A 19417-nucleotide genomic window follows, 5' to 3' on the forward strand; every position below is an offset into this window, starting at 1 on the left:
TCGCCTGCTGCAGTTTTTCGCCACGTAAGTAATAGTCCTTCCTACCATTCTTCCTACCAAAGTGGACCACCTCACACTTGCCAACATTAAATTCCATTTGCCATTTCCTGGCCCATTCGCCCAGCCTATCTAGATCCTTCTGCAGACTCTCCACACCCTCCGCACAATTTGCCTTTCCCCCAATCTTGGTGTCATCAGCAAATTTCGACACCCTACACTCGGTTCCCTCCTCCAGATCATCTATATAAATGGTAAATAGCTGAGGCCCCAGCACCGACCCCTGGGGCACCCCACTAGTCACCAACCGCCAATCCGAATAGCACCCATTGACCCCCACTCTCTGCCTCCTATTTGACAACCAATCCTCTATCCACGCTAACACCCTACCCCCAACTCCATGTCCTCTGACCTTCTGCAGTAACCTCTTGTGAGGTACCTTATCAAACGCCTTCTGAAAATCCAGAAAGACCACATCCACCGGCTCTCCTCTATCCACCGCCCTAGACACATCCTCATAGAACTCCAGTAAATTTGTCAGACACGACTTCCCTTTAATGAAACCGTGTTGCGTCTGCCCTATCAAGCAATTCCCTTCAAGATGCCTCGCAATTTCCTCCTTAATGACGGATTCTAACATTTTACCTACCACAGACGTTAAACTAACCGGCCTGTAATTCCCCGCCTTTTGCCTGGCACCCTTCTTAAACAACAAGTTCCCTCCCACCCTCAGACTCACCATGGACTACTCTCCGGAATTGGTTGCATTCTTGGACACATATCTCCATCAAAGACGGACACCTCAGTACTTCGTTGTACTGCAAACCCGCGGACAACCTCAATGCTCCGCATTTCCAGTTTCCACCCTAAACACGTTAAAGAAACTATCCCCTACAGACAAGCCCTCCGTTTGCACAGGATCTGCTCAGATGAGGAGGATCGCAACAGACACGTCCAGAAGCTGAAAGACGCCTTCATAAGAACAGGATATGGTGGTCGACTATTCAATTAACAGTTCCAATGCGTCACAGTGAAAAACCACACCGACCATCTCAGAAGACAAACACAGGACATGGCAGACAGATTACTCTTCATCCAGTACTTCTCCGGAACGGAGAAGCTATGACATCATCTCCAGAGCCTTCAACATGTCATTGATGAAGATGCACATTTTGCCAAGGCCATCCCCAGAATCCCACTTCTTGCCTTCAAACAACCCCTCAACCTCAAACAGGCCATTGTCCGCAGCAATGGAGAACAACCTCAAACAGGCCATTGTCCCAGCCTTCAGGAGAACAATGACCATGACCCCACACAACCCTGTCACAGCAACCTCTGCAAGGCATGCCGGATCATCGACACAATGCCATCATCTCGCGTGAGAACACCATCCACTGGATACACGGTACATACTTTTGCAACTTGGCCAACATTGTCTACCTGATACGTTGCAGAAAAGGAGACATGATACACCGGGGAGACCATGCAGATGCTACAACAACAGATGAATGAACACCGCTTGACAATCATGAGGCAAGAGTATTCTCTTCCTGTTGGTGAATACTTCAGCGGTCATGGGCATTCCGCCTCTGATCTTCAGATAAGTGTTCTACAAGGCGGCCTTCACGACACACAACAACGCAGAGTCACTGAGCAGAGGCTGATGGCCAAGTTCCGCACACGAGGACAGCCTCAACCATGATCTTGGATTCATGTCACACTATCTGTAACCCCCACAACTTGCCTGGGATTGTAAAAAATCTTGAACTATCCTGTCTGGAGACAATACACACCTCTTTAACCTGTGTTTAACCCTGTCTTTCCACGATCATTGTACGTACCCTTAAGACTCGATTACCTGTAAAGACTCTCATTCCAATCATTATTTTGTAAATTGAGTTTGTGTCTTTATATGCCCTGCTTGTGAACAGAACTCCCACTTACCTGACAAAGGAGCAGCGCTCTGAAAGCTTTTGCTACCAAATAAACCTGTTGGACTTTAACCTGGTGTTGTGAGACTTCTTACTGAGTTCGTCCACTGCTAGAGCAATCTAACCCACCAGTTTATTAATTATCCAATTTACATTAGAACGCTTGCCCATTTAACTGCAATAAATGAAAAGAAAAATGCCCACCAATGCCCATGGTGCTTGTCCCTCTTTCCCACATGCCATTCGAATTCAGCCTGATAATATTTTATAAAAGGTGGCCCAAATCCTGATACACGTCTTCAGTTTTGTTATATGTATTGCTCTCGTCTTAGAATTCAGCCATTACTGATTTACTTTGTCACCCGTAGCCCCACGCTCCTATGGGAAGTCCCTCCTTTCTCTTGGCTATGTTTATGTTTAATTTTTGCTGCTAAAGTATGATCAGGTGAAGATCTTTGTGGAAAAAGTGATTGTTTGAAGGGGATCATAAATCCTTTCAAATTAGTAATTTGGCTGAATCAGATTTTTATGCCGAAATCTCAGGATGACTTAGTTATCCTCTCTGTTTAATATTGTGCTTTAAGTGCTGTGTCTGAGATTTGTTGCCTGCCAAATTTGTTTGTGTGATTTGGCATACTGCAGAGATTCTCTTGAATAACTGGTTAAAGTATAATGTTAGAGGTTTCCGTTGAGTTGTTGTAAAAATCCTGAGTCAAGGGTGTTAAATAATCTCCCTAATAGACTGCGAACCTTGTAGCACGAGTCGACAAAAGAAGTGATGTAAGGAATTCTTAAATGCAGAACAAGTGAGCCTTGATTGTTATTGTGGGAGAAATTTCACTCTTTAAAAATAAATGCAAGAACTAATACATTTTTTACTTTGCAGGAGCTTTGACCAGTGCACCTGCAACTGGATCAACTCTGTTTGCCTCAGTGGTGAGCTCGGTGCCTCCTGCCACTTCAGTGACAACTGGCTTTACATGTAAGTCATTTAAGAAATGCTTAATGCATACCCCCAGTTGTCTGTTTGGATGTAGCATATTGTTTCACATCAGCAGTAATACATCAAGCCCTGACCCCACAAGCTATACAGTATTGGGTTTGAGTTACTGCTGAGGACTTTATGAACCATCTTAATGTATCTTGGATTTGTCTTTGAAATGAAATTGAATCATAGATGCTTCTAATTTGTTTCTCCTTAATATTGGTGAGGCTGGTAACAGAGGATGTTCAGTCTCCAAAAGGCATTTCATATGTTTGGTTTAAAGTATTGTTATTGAGATCTGTGTGTGAATTGCAAAGCCTGTATAGTTGTGAATGAGACAGTTAAGTTAAACTAGCAAACCTAATGTTTCCTTTTCATGATTTTAGCATTGTTAGAGTGCAGAGTGAGACCATTCAGCCCATTGTGTGTACCTCACCTTGAATGAAAAATTCATACAGATCATTAAGAAATCCTCAACCAGATTACTGGCCTCTCATTGTATTAGAAAATAGACATAATTTTAAGTAACTTGTATTTGTCCTTGTGTCAGGCATAACATAGAGCTTTAAGTTTAAAATTAAATTGCATACCTGCAATTGTATGCAAGGGAAACTTGAGATTTTTTTAAAAGGCCTGCACTTTAGTGAGGTTCTACAACACTTCAAATAGGAAAACATTTGCTGTTTCGCAACAAGGGGGCCCACAGCTGAGGCAAAGTGTGATGGTAATTTCTTAGTCCAGCTGTTGCCCAGAATGAAACACTAGTTCACAAAATTACTGGAACAGGCAGAACATGCAAGGGGATAGGAAAAAAAGTACTAAACTAAAGTAAAAGATTCTAAAAACAGGCAGAGTGTCAGAACAAAGTCCCAAAAAAGACGACCTAGTCAAAGGGAAAGAACAAGAATCTGAAAAAAATGTCCTGTTAAGAGTGAGGAGCAAAAGCAGAAGCTACTGGTTAAAAGATAGGGTTATATATTGCAGACCTGGAATAGCGACAAGAGATCAACAGAGACAACCAAAAGTTGATGACTTTGAAGTAGTTTTTTTTGGCATGTCTGGTTATCTGAGTGATTGTCTGAAAGGCAAAACTTGAATGGTCCAGTGGAGGGGAGCATTGGAATGAGATTGATACCCTGTAGGTACATCCTTGATGTAGACACCTGAGGGCGTGTGTTGCTTGGGAGAAGATTCCAAGGTGTGTTCTGAATGGAGATCAGAAACTCTTGTGTGAAAGACAAGAGTTCCAGTGGGGTTAGTGGCTTACATTGTGACAAACGTCTGGAGGGAATTTGAGAAATATATTGAAGTTTTGGGTGGCATTTGACACTTGATTTCAGAATGTAGAGTATCTGACCACAGTTCTATTAACTTACATGGACTGTGTATCTATTGAGAACATTAGAATATAAAATTTTGTAACTTGCGTCATCCTTATGGATCTGTGTACTTCTATAAAGGTACAATGATGGATGAAGAAATGGTATATTTCATGTTTTCTTACACTTTTAGCAAAATAATTAATTAAACATCTTTGTTACACTATTCAATAGCTGCCCTGTTACTAAGCAAAAAATGAAAAGGAGATTTATCGAGTTAGATTCTGCTGTGGGATCTCAGGTGTGCAATAGCCAGGGGTAACAAATTATAGAGTCATGGAATTCTTATAGTGCAGAAGGAGAACATTCGGCCCATCAAGTCTATAGTGACTCTCAAAGCATCCCATTCAGGCCCTTTCCCTGTAACCCCATATAATTGCCTTTCTAATCCCCCTAATTTACATATCTTGGGACACTAAGGAGCAATTTAGTATAGCCAATCCAGCAACCCACACATCTTGGACTGTAGGAGGAAACCAGAGTACATAGTGGAAACCACACAGGTATGGAGGGAATGTGCAAAATTCTCAAGACCAGAATCAAACCTGAGTCCCTGGTGCTGTGGGGCCACAGATCCAGGAAAATCTGGGGGACCCATCCAGGATATTTTGAAATCTGGATAGCGGGTGACTGGATGCTGGTCATAATTGTTAAGATATAGATGTCCAAAGATGTGCAGGTTAAGTTGATTGGCTGTGCTAAATTGACCCCTGGTGTCAGGGGGATTAATGGGGTAAATACATTGGATTATTGGGATTGGGCCAAGGTGGGATTGTCAGTGCAGACTCAATAGGCCAAATGGCGAACTCCTGCACTGTAGGGATTCTGATGGAGGTACGTTTCTTACATGAGTGAAATAAAATGGCCACCTTTGCAAGTAAATTTTTATGGAACAGCCTAGGTTAAATTATGAATCTTTAATGGTATTAACTTAGTTAGTAAGTGTGGCAGAGGAGTTATAGATAAAGTTAAAGTGAGTTAAGAAAGCATTTTGAACTTGTGGCCAGGAAATTGAATTTGGAAGTGGAAAAAAACTAGAGGAATTTTTAGAAGCTGAGACAAATTTTCATGGGCATCATTTCAGTTAGAACAGAAAAAAGTTGGGGTAGGAAATTTGAAAAAGAAATATTCAAAAGAGAGCATTTCATTTCTTATGTAGTTAGAGCTCATGCTGAAGAAGAGGGTTAAAACATCTAGTCAGTCAGTGAAGATGACTGATGAATGAGCAGGTCTATAAATCCAAATCTGTATTTTGTTACCCCCATAAACCTGATATGGGTAGAGGTGAAAAAAAGACAAGTAGACTGGGAAAAGAAAGGACTGCTGGAAATTCCCCAGAAGTGTCCTTGAGCCAGAAAAGAAGGTGCTGAGGATGGAAGGATGGGTGCAAAGTTGTAAGTATTTCTACTGTTGGACCACGCGCAGGCAGGTGGATGGAAACTGAATGACAGACCAGTTTCGTTAGTAGGAATGCCTAAAGAATCCTCAAGGTTGCACCAGAAAATGAAATGTTTATTAAAATTATAGAAGTAGTAAAGGTAAAAGTGTTTGGATATTCTTTTGAATGGAGATCCGTAATAGTGGTGTTCTGCAGGGACCAGTACTGGGACTTCTATTTGTAGTATATATAAATGACTTGAAAGAAAACGTAGCTGGTTTAATGAGCAAGTTTGCAAGTCTTAGCTAGGTTAAAGAGCAGAAGGATCTTGGGGTCCGGGTCCAAAGGACTCTTAAATCGGCCTCGCAAGTGGAGGATGTGGTCAAGAAAGCGTATGGTGTACTGGCCCTCATTAATCGAGGGATTGAGTTTGAGTCGGGAGGTAATGCTGCAACTTTATAAGACCCTTGTCAGACCCCACTTGGAGTACTGTGCGCAGTTCTGGTCGCCTCACTACAGGAAGGATGTGGAAGCTATTGAGGGTGCAGAGGAGATTTACAAGGATGTTGCCTGGATTGGGAGGCATGCCTTATGAAGATAGGTTGAGGGAGCTAGGTCTCTTCTCCCTGGAGAGATGAAGGTTGAGAGGTGACCTGATAGAGGTTTATAAAATGTTGAGAGGAATAGATAGGGTGGATTCTCAGAGGCTATTTCCCAGGGCTGAAATGGTCGCTACGAGAGGACACAGGTTTAAGGTGCTGGGAAGCAAGTACAGAGGAGATGTTGGGGGAAAGTTTTTCACTGAGGGTGGTGAGTGAGTGGAATTGGCTGCCATCAGTGATGCTAGAGGCGAACTCGCTGGGATCTTTTAAAAGACTTCTGGATGAGTATATGGGATCTAATGGCATTGGGAGTTACAGATAGTTCTCTGGCTTAGTAGGTATAGATGTGATCGGCGCGACTTATGGGCCGAAGGGCCTGTTTGTGCTGTAGTGTTCTATATTCTATACGATACCAAGATTGCTGGAGTAGTGGATAGTGATGAAGATTGTCAGAGAATACAGTGGACTACCCGGTAAAAGTTTATAAAATTGAAAAGCATAGATAAGGTGAACAGTTCAGAGCTTTTTCCTAGGGCAGAAATGACAGTTGCAAGGGAGCACAAGTTTTTGATTATGCAAAAGAGTTGAAGAGTTAAAATGAATTCTGAAACTGCAGAGAGAATGTTATTGACAGTGTTCTTAACATGTAGAAAGTTGTCCAGTGTGGGATTGGGAGAAACAACGAGATCATTAAAATGGCTGAAGATCAAACAATCTTGAAGTGGCTAAAAGATTTTGATTAGTGAAGAAATGATATGTTAAAACAATTTGTCTCTGCCAAATTGAAATGGGAATTTACTGCAGCTGAGTTTGGATAATGAGCTTGAGGATGGAATTATACTTAGTTAATAAAACTGACAGTTGGACCATGGATTTGAATGAAACATTCTTTGCTGAGTTAAAAACTGATGTCTCACTGTGCCAGGGACCCAGGTTTAATTCCATTCTTGGGTGACTGCCTGCCTGTGTGGAGTTTGCACCGTTTCTGGAGAAACAGTGCTCTGGTTTCCTCCCACAATCCAAAAACATGCAGGTTTGATGGATTGGCCATGATCAATGTGTGGGGATAGGGCAGGGGAGTGCGCCTAGATAGTGCTCTTTTGGAGGAATGATGCATACTGAATGGGCCAAATGACTGACTTGCACAGTAGAGATTCTGTGGATTTGTTCAAAACCAGTGAAAGCTGATGGCTTTCTTCACTAAGTGTCTTAAATTACAAACTTTGATTCAAACGTTATTGGTTCCTGGATCTTAACCAAAAACTTGAAGGCCTGGCCAATTAACTCATTAACTTGTTTGAAGTGCATTTTATTGACTCAGTTTTGTTTTGTGTTTAGTGACTAGCAGTGCTGCTCCTACTCCTGCTACTTCTACAACTTCTGCTCCATTTGGATTTAAGCCAACCAGTACAACCTTACCTGTCACCACAGCTACACCCATAGGTATGTAATGATGCTTTTGTGGAACCTAGATTTCTGTCATTACATGATGGATACAGTGCAGATCCGAGAAAGTTGATGAATTTTTTTTTCCCAAAATATCAGTCTAATAGTGTTAGAGGCCTGTGTGTTAATACGCCACTGCAGAGCTGGTGAAGAGTATTGTGGTAACCTGCCATGACCCATGATATACATGTCTTGCATGTCTACATGCTTGTTCCTAATTTCCCCTGGGTGGTGAAACTGCTACAGAAAAGATAAATACACTCTCTGTCTAGAAAGGGTGTTCCAGGATTTTGACCCAGTAGCAGTGAAGGAACAGCAGCGTAGTTCCAGGTCAGGATAGTCTGTGGCTTAAGAGGGGAACTTGCAGGTTGTGGTGGTGTTCCTATGTATCTGCTGCCCTTGTCTTTCTAGATGTTATAGGCTACAAGTTTGGAAGGTAATGTCAAAAGAGCCTCAGTGAATTACTGCAGTGCATCTTAATGTACATTTGTACATACTTCTGCCGCAATGGAGAGAGTGAATATTGTTAGTGGTGGATGTGATGTCAATAAAGCAGGCTCCTTTGTCGTGAATGGAGGTGTTTCTTGAGTATTATTGGAGCTGCATTCATATACAGGCAAATGGAGAGTACTCCATTACATTCCAAATTGTCCCTTGTAGATGGTGGACAGGTTTTGGATGGTTATCAGGTGAGTTTTGTGTTGCAGAATTCCAGCTTCCGACCTGCTCTTGTAGCCACAATATTTATATGGCACTTCTAGTTCAGTTTCTGGTCAATGGTATCGCCACGATGTTCAATGATAATAACACCATTCAATATTGCTATAAAGCAGAGGTTGATTTTCACCCTCTCCCCTTGGGAGAACTAATACTTAACCGTTCAATGAGCAATACTTCACCTCATCTGTAAAAGTGAGTGTGAAGTGGTTAGTATTTGTTCTTTGCCAACTTTTAGTGGTTAAATCAAAATTTAACACATTCTCTCAAATCAATGAGTAACAATTTATTTATCTAACAGTGACCAAGTTAACTAAATTATTAACAAACCAAATAAAACACAATACTAATAGAATGCTGTTCAGATGTATACAATTCCCATCATTACCGCAGTAGAATTTAGTCATTCTCAAAATTACAACCGGGTTTGTTGTCTTCTGGAATATTCTGGGCTTTCTCTGTGCATTCTTCTGTATGGAAGTGCTTTCTTGTATCTTCACTATCAAGATAGTGCTTTTAGCTGAGAGCTTTGAACTGGGAAGATGGCAGTTGCTTTCTCTCAGAGCTGAATTAAGCTGTTCCACTGGCAGGTGGCAGTTTCTCTCTGCTTTTGTGCCACTGCCTCCCTTTTATGTCTGTAATGACATATCAATATTCCCCACAACATGATTGATCCTAGGTTGTCAACACTATCGAATTCAAATCTGAGAGGTTGCTGCTATTCAAGTGCCTAATTTAAACGAAGATTTAAGATGAAAATCAGCCTGTCACCAAGGCAACCCTGCTTTTACAAATGTTTCAGTCGTTTACTGGCACCATATACACCTGCATTTTTAAACTTACTAAGCACAGAAAAAGCACCTTTTTAAAGGGATCATACAAAGCTTTTACCTCTTGGCATTTTACAAATTTTGAAATAATCTTACAAACACCAATCTACAACTACTCCTTACTCAACTTTGCAACCCTCCCCCTTTTAAAAAAAATCATAAAAAGATGGCTTCATTTTGTATTTTGAACTTGTGATGAAGCATCCGCAATAGCATTTTCACGACCTGCAACATTTGCAATCTGTAAATTGAATTCTTTGTAATATGAGACTCCAATACAACAATCTGGTGTTTCTGTCCTTAAATCTTTCCAGAAATGTCAAAGGATTGTGTAATAAATTGGAGGTTGATCCCTTCTCTGAGAACTAACATCTAACCAGTCAGGAGACCCTCGCCTCATAATCTGTTAAGTGTATGAGGAGTAGTATGATCTGCTCATAAGCAACTTTTCGTGGTTAAATCAAAATAACTACTTGAGACACTCTTTAAAATCAACAGGTAACAATTTATTTATCTTAACGGTGAACAAGTTAACTAAACTATTAACAAACTAAATAAAATGTAATTCTAATGAGATGCTGTTTAGATAAATACAATTTCCAACTTTTTTTAAAAAAATTTTAGTCACTCTAAATTACAACCAGGTTTGGCTCCTTCTGGAGTCTTATCTTCTCTGATTTCTTATGTCTGAAACATCTGTCTTTTGGTACCTTTGCTATTCAGATGGTGCTTCTGTTAAGACATAAACGCAGCTATGAGAGCCAGCAATTCTCTCTGGAGCTGAGTGGTGGCAGGTGCTCTCCATGCATCTGCACCTTTTTACTCTTGTACAAAGTACTACCTTTTAAAGCGACTACACACTGCTTTCCATTCTAGCATTTTACAACTTCACAAACACAAAATTCTAACATTCTAAACTCTCAATCTACAATTAATCTACTCAACTGCACAACAATTGTGATCAGTATACATAATCATTTCTGATGCATTGTTTGTAACATAAACATTAAAATGCTGTAAAGCCATTACCAAACTCAACTTTTTCAATTGTTGGAATGCTTTGCCTGATGGATATTGAGTTTCTTAAACATAACCGTTATAAGCCTTTCAATTCTACACTTATCCTCCTATGACAACACAGCTCCAGCACCTACGTTGCTGGCGTCGATGGCAACTTCGAAGGGTTTCAAAATGGTTGGCTTGGCTAAAACAGGTACGGTGGTTAACACTGCTTTTAAATTCTCAAATGCCTCCTGGTTTTGCCAGGAAATTTCATGCTCTTTTAACATCCGTCAACAGTGGCACTACGGCATTAAAGTTTTTGGTATGAAATTTCCTGTAGAATCTGCTTAATCCTAAAAATAATAGCACTTCCATTTTTGAGGAAGCTCTTGGAAATTCCTCGATGGCCGCCTTCGTCTTGTTTTTCACTGTCATCCATCCGTATCCAATGTTGTGCCCTAAGAATGTCACTTCTGCCTTCCTGAATTCTGTTTTTATTAAGTTTATGACCCGCTCTGCCTTCCGTAGTGTCCCGAAGAGCTCTATCAAATGCTCCATGTAATCTTTTCATGAATGACTAAACATCACTAAGTCATCTATGTAGATAGCACAATTAATCAATCTTGCAACAACTCCATTCATAACCCTTTAAAAAGTGACCGTTGCGTTTTTCACCCCAAAGGATATTACTTTAAATTGATACAGCCCATTTGGGGTTACAAAAGCAGAAACTTCTTTTGTTCCCTCTGACAAAGGTACTTGCCAGTATCTGCAAAGTAAGTCCAACTTTGTGACATAAGTCAACATATGTGCAACTATTTCCACACAGCCCTCCAGGCTTGAAATTGGGTATGAGTCAGGTTTAGCCACAGTGTTGACCTTCGCAGAATTGTTGAGTATCATCAAGTTTGTGAATCAACAAATCAGTGAACTCCACTCGCTTTGACTTAGCTCTTTGTCATCTTGTAGCATTGCTTCCACTTCCTTCTGAGCTTGCATTGCTTTGAGAAGGTTAAGCCAATAGAGGTGTTGGTTTATTGGCGCAGCACTCCCTACGTCGACCTCGTGTACTATATCAATAGCCCTCCCCATTCTATTTCTACAAAAGTTCTCATAACACTGTAACAAGTCATTCAGTAGGACACACAGCTTACTACCCTATTCCATTTCTTAAGGAATTCTGCATTATTCAGTCTTAGGCACATCAAAATCCAAATCATCTGTATTGGATTATTCAGAGTGGCAGTAACTAATACCTGTTTCTCCAGTTCCCTTTCCTGTCATTTTACTGTTTTAGCATGTTCATATGATATACCCTATACATTTTTTTCCTGAATCTTGCATCTTTACCAGACAATTCATTTGACTTTTTCTCAATCTGATGGGGATCACTAAATCTGCTTCTTGCTTCATTAGGTGCTGTGCCGTCTTCAAATGATGTCTAGCTAATTCACCCACTGTTTAATCTTTCACTTTAGATGCATAATCCAACTGCGAGGTCTCTGACTGTGGACCTACCAACTTTAAAATTGTTACAGTGAACTGAGTCAATTCATTTGGAGCATATCTAATAGCAAACTACATAAAGGGGATACCTCTGTCCCAATCAGCTGGGTAATCCTGATGATAAGCCCTCAACGTGGTCTTTAGGGTCTGATGCTCCCTGAGATTCAGAACGGTATGCACTCGATGTAAAGTGTCTAATATTTAAACTATCCATGACCACCTTAAATAATTTGGCAGTAAAATTGGACCTTTTTGGTCTGACTGAATCACCCTGGGTAATCCATATTGAGTAAACGAAGCAAGCAACTCCTTCCCAACCTTATTTGCCTTGATGTTCCATGAAGGAATTGCCTTTGGAAGCCTGGTAGATACATTCATTACAATTAGCAAATTCTGGTTCCCACTTTTAGTTTTAGGGAGGGGACTACACAATCAATTATAACCACTGTAAAAGGTTCTTCAAAGGTGCTGGTTTTATCATTGCCTGTTGCTTTCCTATTGTCTGACATGTATGACAAGTACAGCAAAATTGAACCGCCATGTAATCCAGGCCAATAAAAATGCCGCCATCTTAATCTGAGTCTTCCTCACTCCTAGATGACCTCCTACGTGTAATTTGTATGCTACCCACAATACTTCCTGTCTGCATTCTATTGGCAACACATTTTTGATCTGCACTAACCTGCCAAAGTCTCCACTTCCACCTTAAGACTCTATTCTTGAGGTGATAGCATTTGCATTCTGGAATACACTGATTCCTTTTCTGTGTAGGCTTTATGATACAAATTGTCTCATCCTTTTGTTGCAACCCCATTAATTTTTCAGAATTAAGTACCTCTGCCTGATCCTATACCTGCTTAGGTTTTTTCTTCACCGTCTCCTCTTAGAATGTTGGCTAACTGGATCTTAACTCCTTCATTCTCTTTTATTCTTCCTTTCTGTTTTAACTTATGGCTGTGGGACCTTGTCACCATACAGTCTGGAAAAATTCCAGGGTATTTTTCTTTTAACTGAGTTCCCTGGTTTTCTTCTGGATTTTCTACTACAATAGGCATCACTCCCACTTGTGGTCCAGCTATGTTGTTTCCAAGGATAAACTGTGTTCCTGGAGTAGCCAAGTTTTCCATCACTTCCACTATCACTTACCCAATCTTGATTGGACTTTCTAGCCTTATCTTACACAGAGAAACATTACTCCTCTCTCCATTTATCCACAGATTACCACTCTCTCAGGCAGTATTTCAGAAGGAGTGCAAATATCTTCATCTTTTACTATTAGACAGACTAGCTCTTGTATCTCTCAGTACTTTAACTTCTTTATCTAAACCTCCCCCCTGCCCCCCTCCCTCCCAGTTCCACCTGAGTAAACCTTAACCACACAGGTGAAGCCTTTGAAAAGATTATCTTGCTATCCAACCCCTGTCTTGGCTGTGCACTCCTTCAGTTCCTTGACTTTTCTTGAATTTCCTTCACTGCCTCAATTAGTCCCACTGGTTGCACCTTTTTTACTGCATCCTTTTTTCCAGTGTCTGCCTTAAGGCACCAGCACTGTGAATTTGTGTGTCCTGTCTTGTTACAGTGAAAACACTTAAGGTCTTTCGCTCTTCCACCCTCCTGGGTGTATTTTTTTTTCCACAGGCGGTAAACTGTTCCCAGTATGATCTATTTTGTTATTTATTGGAGGAACTCCCACTCCCAATTTCTACCCCCCACAGAATGAAATTGCTGTCGGTAACTATTTCAATTTGTGCTAATGTGTATTCATTTACCATCTCTGCAGCTGTTCTCGCTGTTTCAACTTTCTGTTCCTCAACCTGAGTTCTTACCATTTCTGGCAGAGTTTTTAAACTCCCCCAGCAGTTTAAAAACTCTATCGCTTTTACATGTAACAGCCTCGTATGTCTTTTCTATCTTTCAATGCTCTCATCCATCTATCAAAGTTCCTCTGTTTCAGTTCTTTCAAGCTCACTATAAATCTGACCTGGTTCTTTTGTTACATTTCTGGACTGTTGCCCATATCCTCCTGGTACCCATTCGTAGGCACTCAAAATAGCCCTTTTACGTCTTCATGTTTTCCTGACAACACTGCAAACACCTCAGTAGCTCTGTCTACCAATTTGGTCTGAATTAACATTACCCACATCTCCTTTAGCCATTTCATCTATGTAGCCAGTTTCTCAAAGGAGATGAAAAAGACTTCTGTGTCTTTCTTATCAAATTTTGGTAATGTTCGGACGTATTTGTACATACCCCTACCAGGCGGTTAGCGACAATAAGTTTGCATGTCATTATTCTATTCGGCATTTTTATTTCTGTCATTTGAAGCTTTTTTGCTTCAAGTCCCAATTTCATCTTTTCCATCTTGAACAATTTTCCATTTTTCTTCTGCTAGATATTTTTTTCTAACTCCCATCCATTTACTTTCTAATTCTAATCATCTCATTTGTAGTTTAATTTTTTCTAACTCCACTGCACTTGACTGTTTCTCTGCTATACTTAAAGCTTGGCTAACTCCATTACAATTTCAGCTTTCCTATTATCCCTGGTTAAACCCAATTTTAGCTTGTTTGCTAATTCTACAAATGTCGTCTTTTCCTATTTTTCTAAACCTTGGCAAATTTGGGAAGTATCTTCCATCCAGAACCTCTTTAGCAATGTGAAGAGCCATTTCCCCTACAACAATTCACTGAAGTTAAACAGATTTTCCATTTCTCAGTTAAGATTTATTTAAAGATCTAGAACTGTTCAAATCCAGGACCTGAGGCCCAATCTGTTATAAAGTGGAGGTTGATTTCCCACTCTTCCCTGCCCCCTTCCTTACCGCTCAAAGCTTAACCTCACCTCACAATCTGTAAAAGTGAATGTGAAGTGATAGTAACGGCTCTTCAGCAACTTTTAATGGTTAAACCAGAATAACTCCCTGACACACATTCTAAAGTCAATAACTAATTTATTTATTTATCTAACTAACAGTGAGCAAGTTAACTAAACTACTAACAAATCAATAAAACAGAGCTGAAGTAAGCTGTTCCTCGAACAGGTGGCATTTTCTGCTTTTGTGCCACTGTCTCCCTTTTATATCTGTGATGACATATCAGTATTTCCCACAACATGATTGGTCTTAGGTTGTGAGCACTATCAAATTCAAATTCCATAGGTTGTTGGTATCCAAATGCTTAATTTAAACTGATGGGCTGAATTTTAAAAAATCGGAAGCTGGATACCAAGGCAACCCTGTTTGACCTTTGATATAAATGCTTCAGTCTGTGTATTGGCACCATATGCACCTTGCATTTAGTTTTAATTTTCTAAGTACAGAAAAAAAACACACTTTTAAAGAGACCATGCAATGCTTTCACCTCTTAGCATTTTACAATTTTTAAAATTTTACATACACCAAACTGAAATCATTCTATTCAATTTTGCAACAATATCAAGGGGCAACCGTTACTTTCTCTTTTGTTGGAGATGGTGATTGCCTGGCATTGGCGTGATGTAAATGTTACTTGTCATTTATCATCCCAAATCTGAATGTTGTCTGGGTCTTGCTTTGGATGAGCATATTTTGCTTTCATATCCACAGAGTCTTGAACATGCCCACTTCCTACCTTATGATGGTAGGAAGGTCATTGAAGCAGCTGAAAGTGGTTTGGCCTAGGACACTACCCTGAGGAACTCCTGCAGTGATATCTTGGGACTGAAATGATTGATTTTCAATCTTAGTGCCAGGTATGACTCCGATCAGCAGAGACATTATTATCCCCTGATTCCCATTGACTCCCCTTTTGCTAGGGCTCCTTAATGACACACTCGGTCAAATGCAGCCTTGATATTGCGGGTAACCACACTCACTACTTGAGTGCAGCAGTGGGTAATTTTCCACGAGTTGGTAGATGTCAGTTATGTAGCATTAGCACATGATCTGACACCTATATTTGCCTTAGCAGTTGTTAACAGTGCAGAATGGTGAGAATTCAATTACCTATGTTGCTCTGCAAAGAGTGTTTTTTGAAGTGATCTAGAAGAATATTCTTGCCCTGTTTGGGGCATCTGCTGTTCACTTTCCTTTAGTTACCCTCTGTTTCCATCCCAGACCCACTTCTCATGTCAATTAATAAGTACCTCCTCTCTTTCAAAAATGATCCTTCTGTCCTGTTGGCTGCACCACATGATTGTGCAACTGGTCACACTTGTGTTGCTCCTGAAGATGGGTAGAGAGGGTGATTTAAGTGTTTGTTTCAGTCTGGCATTTCCAAAAGGGGTGCTGTCCAATGAGTCTATTATTTCATTTCTATCTGTGTTTTATACAAACATACTAATCCCTCCCCAGGTTTATTTGAAGATATCGTGTCAGATGGCTCTGCAGACAGATCCCCCTTATGGATTCAGGAAATATTACTCACGGACAGCATAGCTGTGATTTCCAGCACAATTTATAGCTGCTGGTCACAGGCTGCTGTATTCATTTTGCATATTCCCTTAGTCATATCACAATATCCCCTTATTTTCCAAGCTAATATTATTACATAGAGTACATGAGCAAAAGGGTAGTTGTGATACCTATATACACAAAACATACTCAGTCTTTGTCTGTCACGGAAGTGGGTGGGAGTGATCAATTTAACTGCCCTGAGTTCCCCACTCTATCCTTTGTAAACAGCTTTTTAAAAATTTTGTCCTTCTAGAAATGGTGATTTTATTTCTCCCAACACTTAAAATCTGGAAATTTATTAGTGACTTGCACGGAAACTTGAGATAAGATGAAAATAAAAGGATTGGCTTAGAGAGACACACGCACATTTTCAAACGTGTGTTGATGAAGATCTGAGTTCTTCCTGCTGCCGTTGGATTGATGGAATCTTGTTCTTATTGGACATCAGACAATAACTACTGGAATTCAGTTTTAACAGGATATCAAAATGCAGTTGGGGGAGTTCATGTGACATACCACCTCAGTGTTGAACACTGGCTGAGTGGAAGCTTGAGGTTTAATCAAAGTCTGAATCCTTTTGGTTTTGGAGAAACTGCTGTTGCATTAACTAACAGATTTTCTCTTTGTCAAAACCACTGTGTTGGAACTGCGAATGCTTTGGCCATGAGTGCAATTGAGGTGATGATGACCTATGAAGGTTTTCCTTTCTTCAGAGTTCGCTGGACCAGACTCAGCATTCCCGTGTGGCCATTGTTACTTCAAAACTGCTACAAGACATCAGGTTTAGAGAGGTAGTAATACTGCAGCTGAAGAAACCTGAGGAAGGAAGAGGATGGGTAACCACCAGGCATTCCAAGAGAAACAGGCAGGTAGTTCAGGAGTCCCATGGGGTCTTGTTTGCAAATTGGTGGACTGTTTTGGAGGCTGATGCTCCTCCAGGGAGTGCAAACAGAACCAAGCTTCTAGCACCACTAGAAGCCTGTCTGTACAGGAAGGGAGCTGACGAGAGGCAGGACAATAAAATGGGGATTCTGTAATCGGGGGAACAGGCAGCAATGTGGCCACCAACAAGGCTCCAGGATGGTTTGCCTCCCTGGTGCTAGGGTCTAGGGTGCCCTAGCTGCAGGGTATCCTGAAGGGGGAGGCAGATCCAATCACTTGGCTATGCTACTGCCCCCGGCTTGCCAGCAAAAACTGAAATGGGAGATTCTGATAGTTGTGCGACGTTGGTCTGAGGAATCAGATGTCCAGTGGGACTGCTTTGAGTCAGTGGATTGCTCACTATTTAAGAACTCGGCCAACAACCTTACTGAGTACTTATCTACAGTAACAGACTTTGTGAGTAAGTGCATAAAAGATTGTGTGCCAAAGAAGCAAATCTGTGTTTCCAATTGGAAACTGGAGGAACAGGGATATCCACTGCTTGCTGAAGTCCAAGTTGGATGCGTTCAAGTGCAGGAAATCTAGATACAATCTACATAAAACAATTAAAAATGCCAAGAGACAGTACCGGACAAAGCTAGAGTCCTAGGCTAGCCACAAGGACTCCCACTTATTATGGCAAGGTTTGCAAGACATAACACGTTACAAAATGAAGGCATGTAGAATCACTGGCAACAATGTACCCCTCGCTGATGAGCTCAATGCATTCTACGCCTGTTTTGAGTAAGAGATCAGTGAGAGGATGCCTATCGCCCTGGAAGCTTCGTCCTAACTTCTTTCTGAGGTCACCATTGCAGATGTCAGATCAACTTTCTTGTAAGGCTTCCTTGAGCATGCATTTGCTGACTTGTGTGCTTATGGGAATTATTTTGAGGAGTCATGGGTGCCACTCAGAAGAGGCACACTACAAAGATTGGCTGGGGAAGCTGAAAACCATTCGGAACGGAATTCATAAAATTGACACGTATTTGAACGCAGCACTGGATTTGCTAGGTGGAGAGGATGGGCTCTGCAAATACAAATGCAGTGATGGAATATGATACGAAAGTCAATCCTTGAAAAGCAACTGATTCTGATGGGGTACCTGGACAAGCACTCAGATCCTGTTCAGACCAGCTGGTGAGGTATTTGCAGACATCTTCCAATGCCCTTACACCAATCTGAGGTCTCTACCTGCTTCAAGGAGGCAACCATCGTCCCTGTATGAAAGAAAAGCCAGGCAAAGTGCCTTAATGACTATAGCTGGTGACTCTGACGTCCATCATTATGAAGTGCTTCGAAAGGTTAGTCATGGCACGGATCAACTCCAGCCTCCTAGATTGCCTAAATCTACTGCAGTTCACCTATCACTGCAACAGGTCCACACCATCTCCCTGGCCCTACACTTAACTGTAGAATACCTAGATAACCAGGACACTGGTGTCAGACTCCTACTCGTAGACTACAGTTCAGTTTTCAACACCATTATTCCTACAAAACCCATCTCCACATTCTGTGGACTAGGACTTGGCTCTTCTCGCTGCAACTGGATCCTAGACTTCCTGATCCACAGACCGCAATCAATAAGGATAGGCAACAATACCACTTCCATGATTATCCTCAACACTGGTGTCTCGCAAGTCTGCATCCTCGGGCCCTTACTATGCTCCATATACACTTATGACTGACTGTGTATGGCCAATTCCACTCCAACTCTATTTTCAAGTTTGCTGACAACACCACTGTTGTGGGCCGGGTGTTAGTAAAATGAAGGAGCTAGTCATCAACTTCAGGAAGCAATGTGGAGGGCCCCCATTTACATCAATGGAAGTGAAGTGGAGATGGTTGAGAGCTTCAAGTTTCTAGGTGATCACCAATGACCCGTCCTGGTCCCCCACACTGATGCTATAGTTAAGAAAGCCCACCAACACCTACTTTCTCAGAAGTCTAAGGAAATTTGACATGTCTGCCTCAACTCTCTGAATTTTACAGATGCACCGTAGAAAGCATTCTTTCCGGATGTATCACAGCTTGGTATAGCTCCTGTTCTGACCAAGACTGCAGGAAACTGCAAAGGGTTGTGAATGTAGCTCAGTCCATCACGCAAATCAACCTCCCATCCATTGACTCTGTCTATATTTCCCACTGCCTTGAAAAAACAGCCAGCATAACCAAGGACCCCACGTACCCTGGACATTCTCTCCTTCCACTTTCTTCTGCCGAGAAGATGATACAAAAGCCTGAGATCACATACCAACTGATTCGAACAGCTTCTTCCCTGCTGCCATCAG

General features: G+C 41.2%; 1 protein-coding gene across 3 annotated transcripts in view; it reads left to right on the forward strand.

The window, feature by feature from the left end:
* The window catches only part of nup62l (nucleoporin 62 like), a 94697-nt gene that overhangs the window by 25968 nt on the left and 49312 nt on the right, over positions 1-19417 (forward strand). For all 3 annotated transcript variants that reach the window (XM_080187303.1, XM_080187302.1, XM_080187301.1), the window contains exons 5-6: positions 2815-2910; positions 7611-7715. In XM_080187303.1, coding sequence (XP_080043429.1) covers positions 2815-2910; positions 7611-7715 — 201 coding nt within the window. The remainder of the gene's footprint in view (positions 1-2814; positions 2911-7610; positions 7716-19417) is intronic.

This window comes from Carcharhinus amblyrhynchos, chromosome 4 (assembly GCF_965287045.1).
Source record: "Carcharhinus amblyrhynchos chromosome 4, sCarAmb.v2.hapA, whole genome shotgun sequence".
NCBI classification, from domain to species: Eukaryota; Metazoa; Chordata; class Chondrichthyes; order Carcharhiniformes; family Carcharhinidae; genus Carcharhinus; species Carcharhinus amblyrhynchos.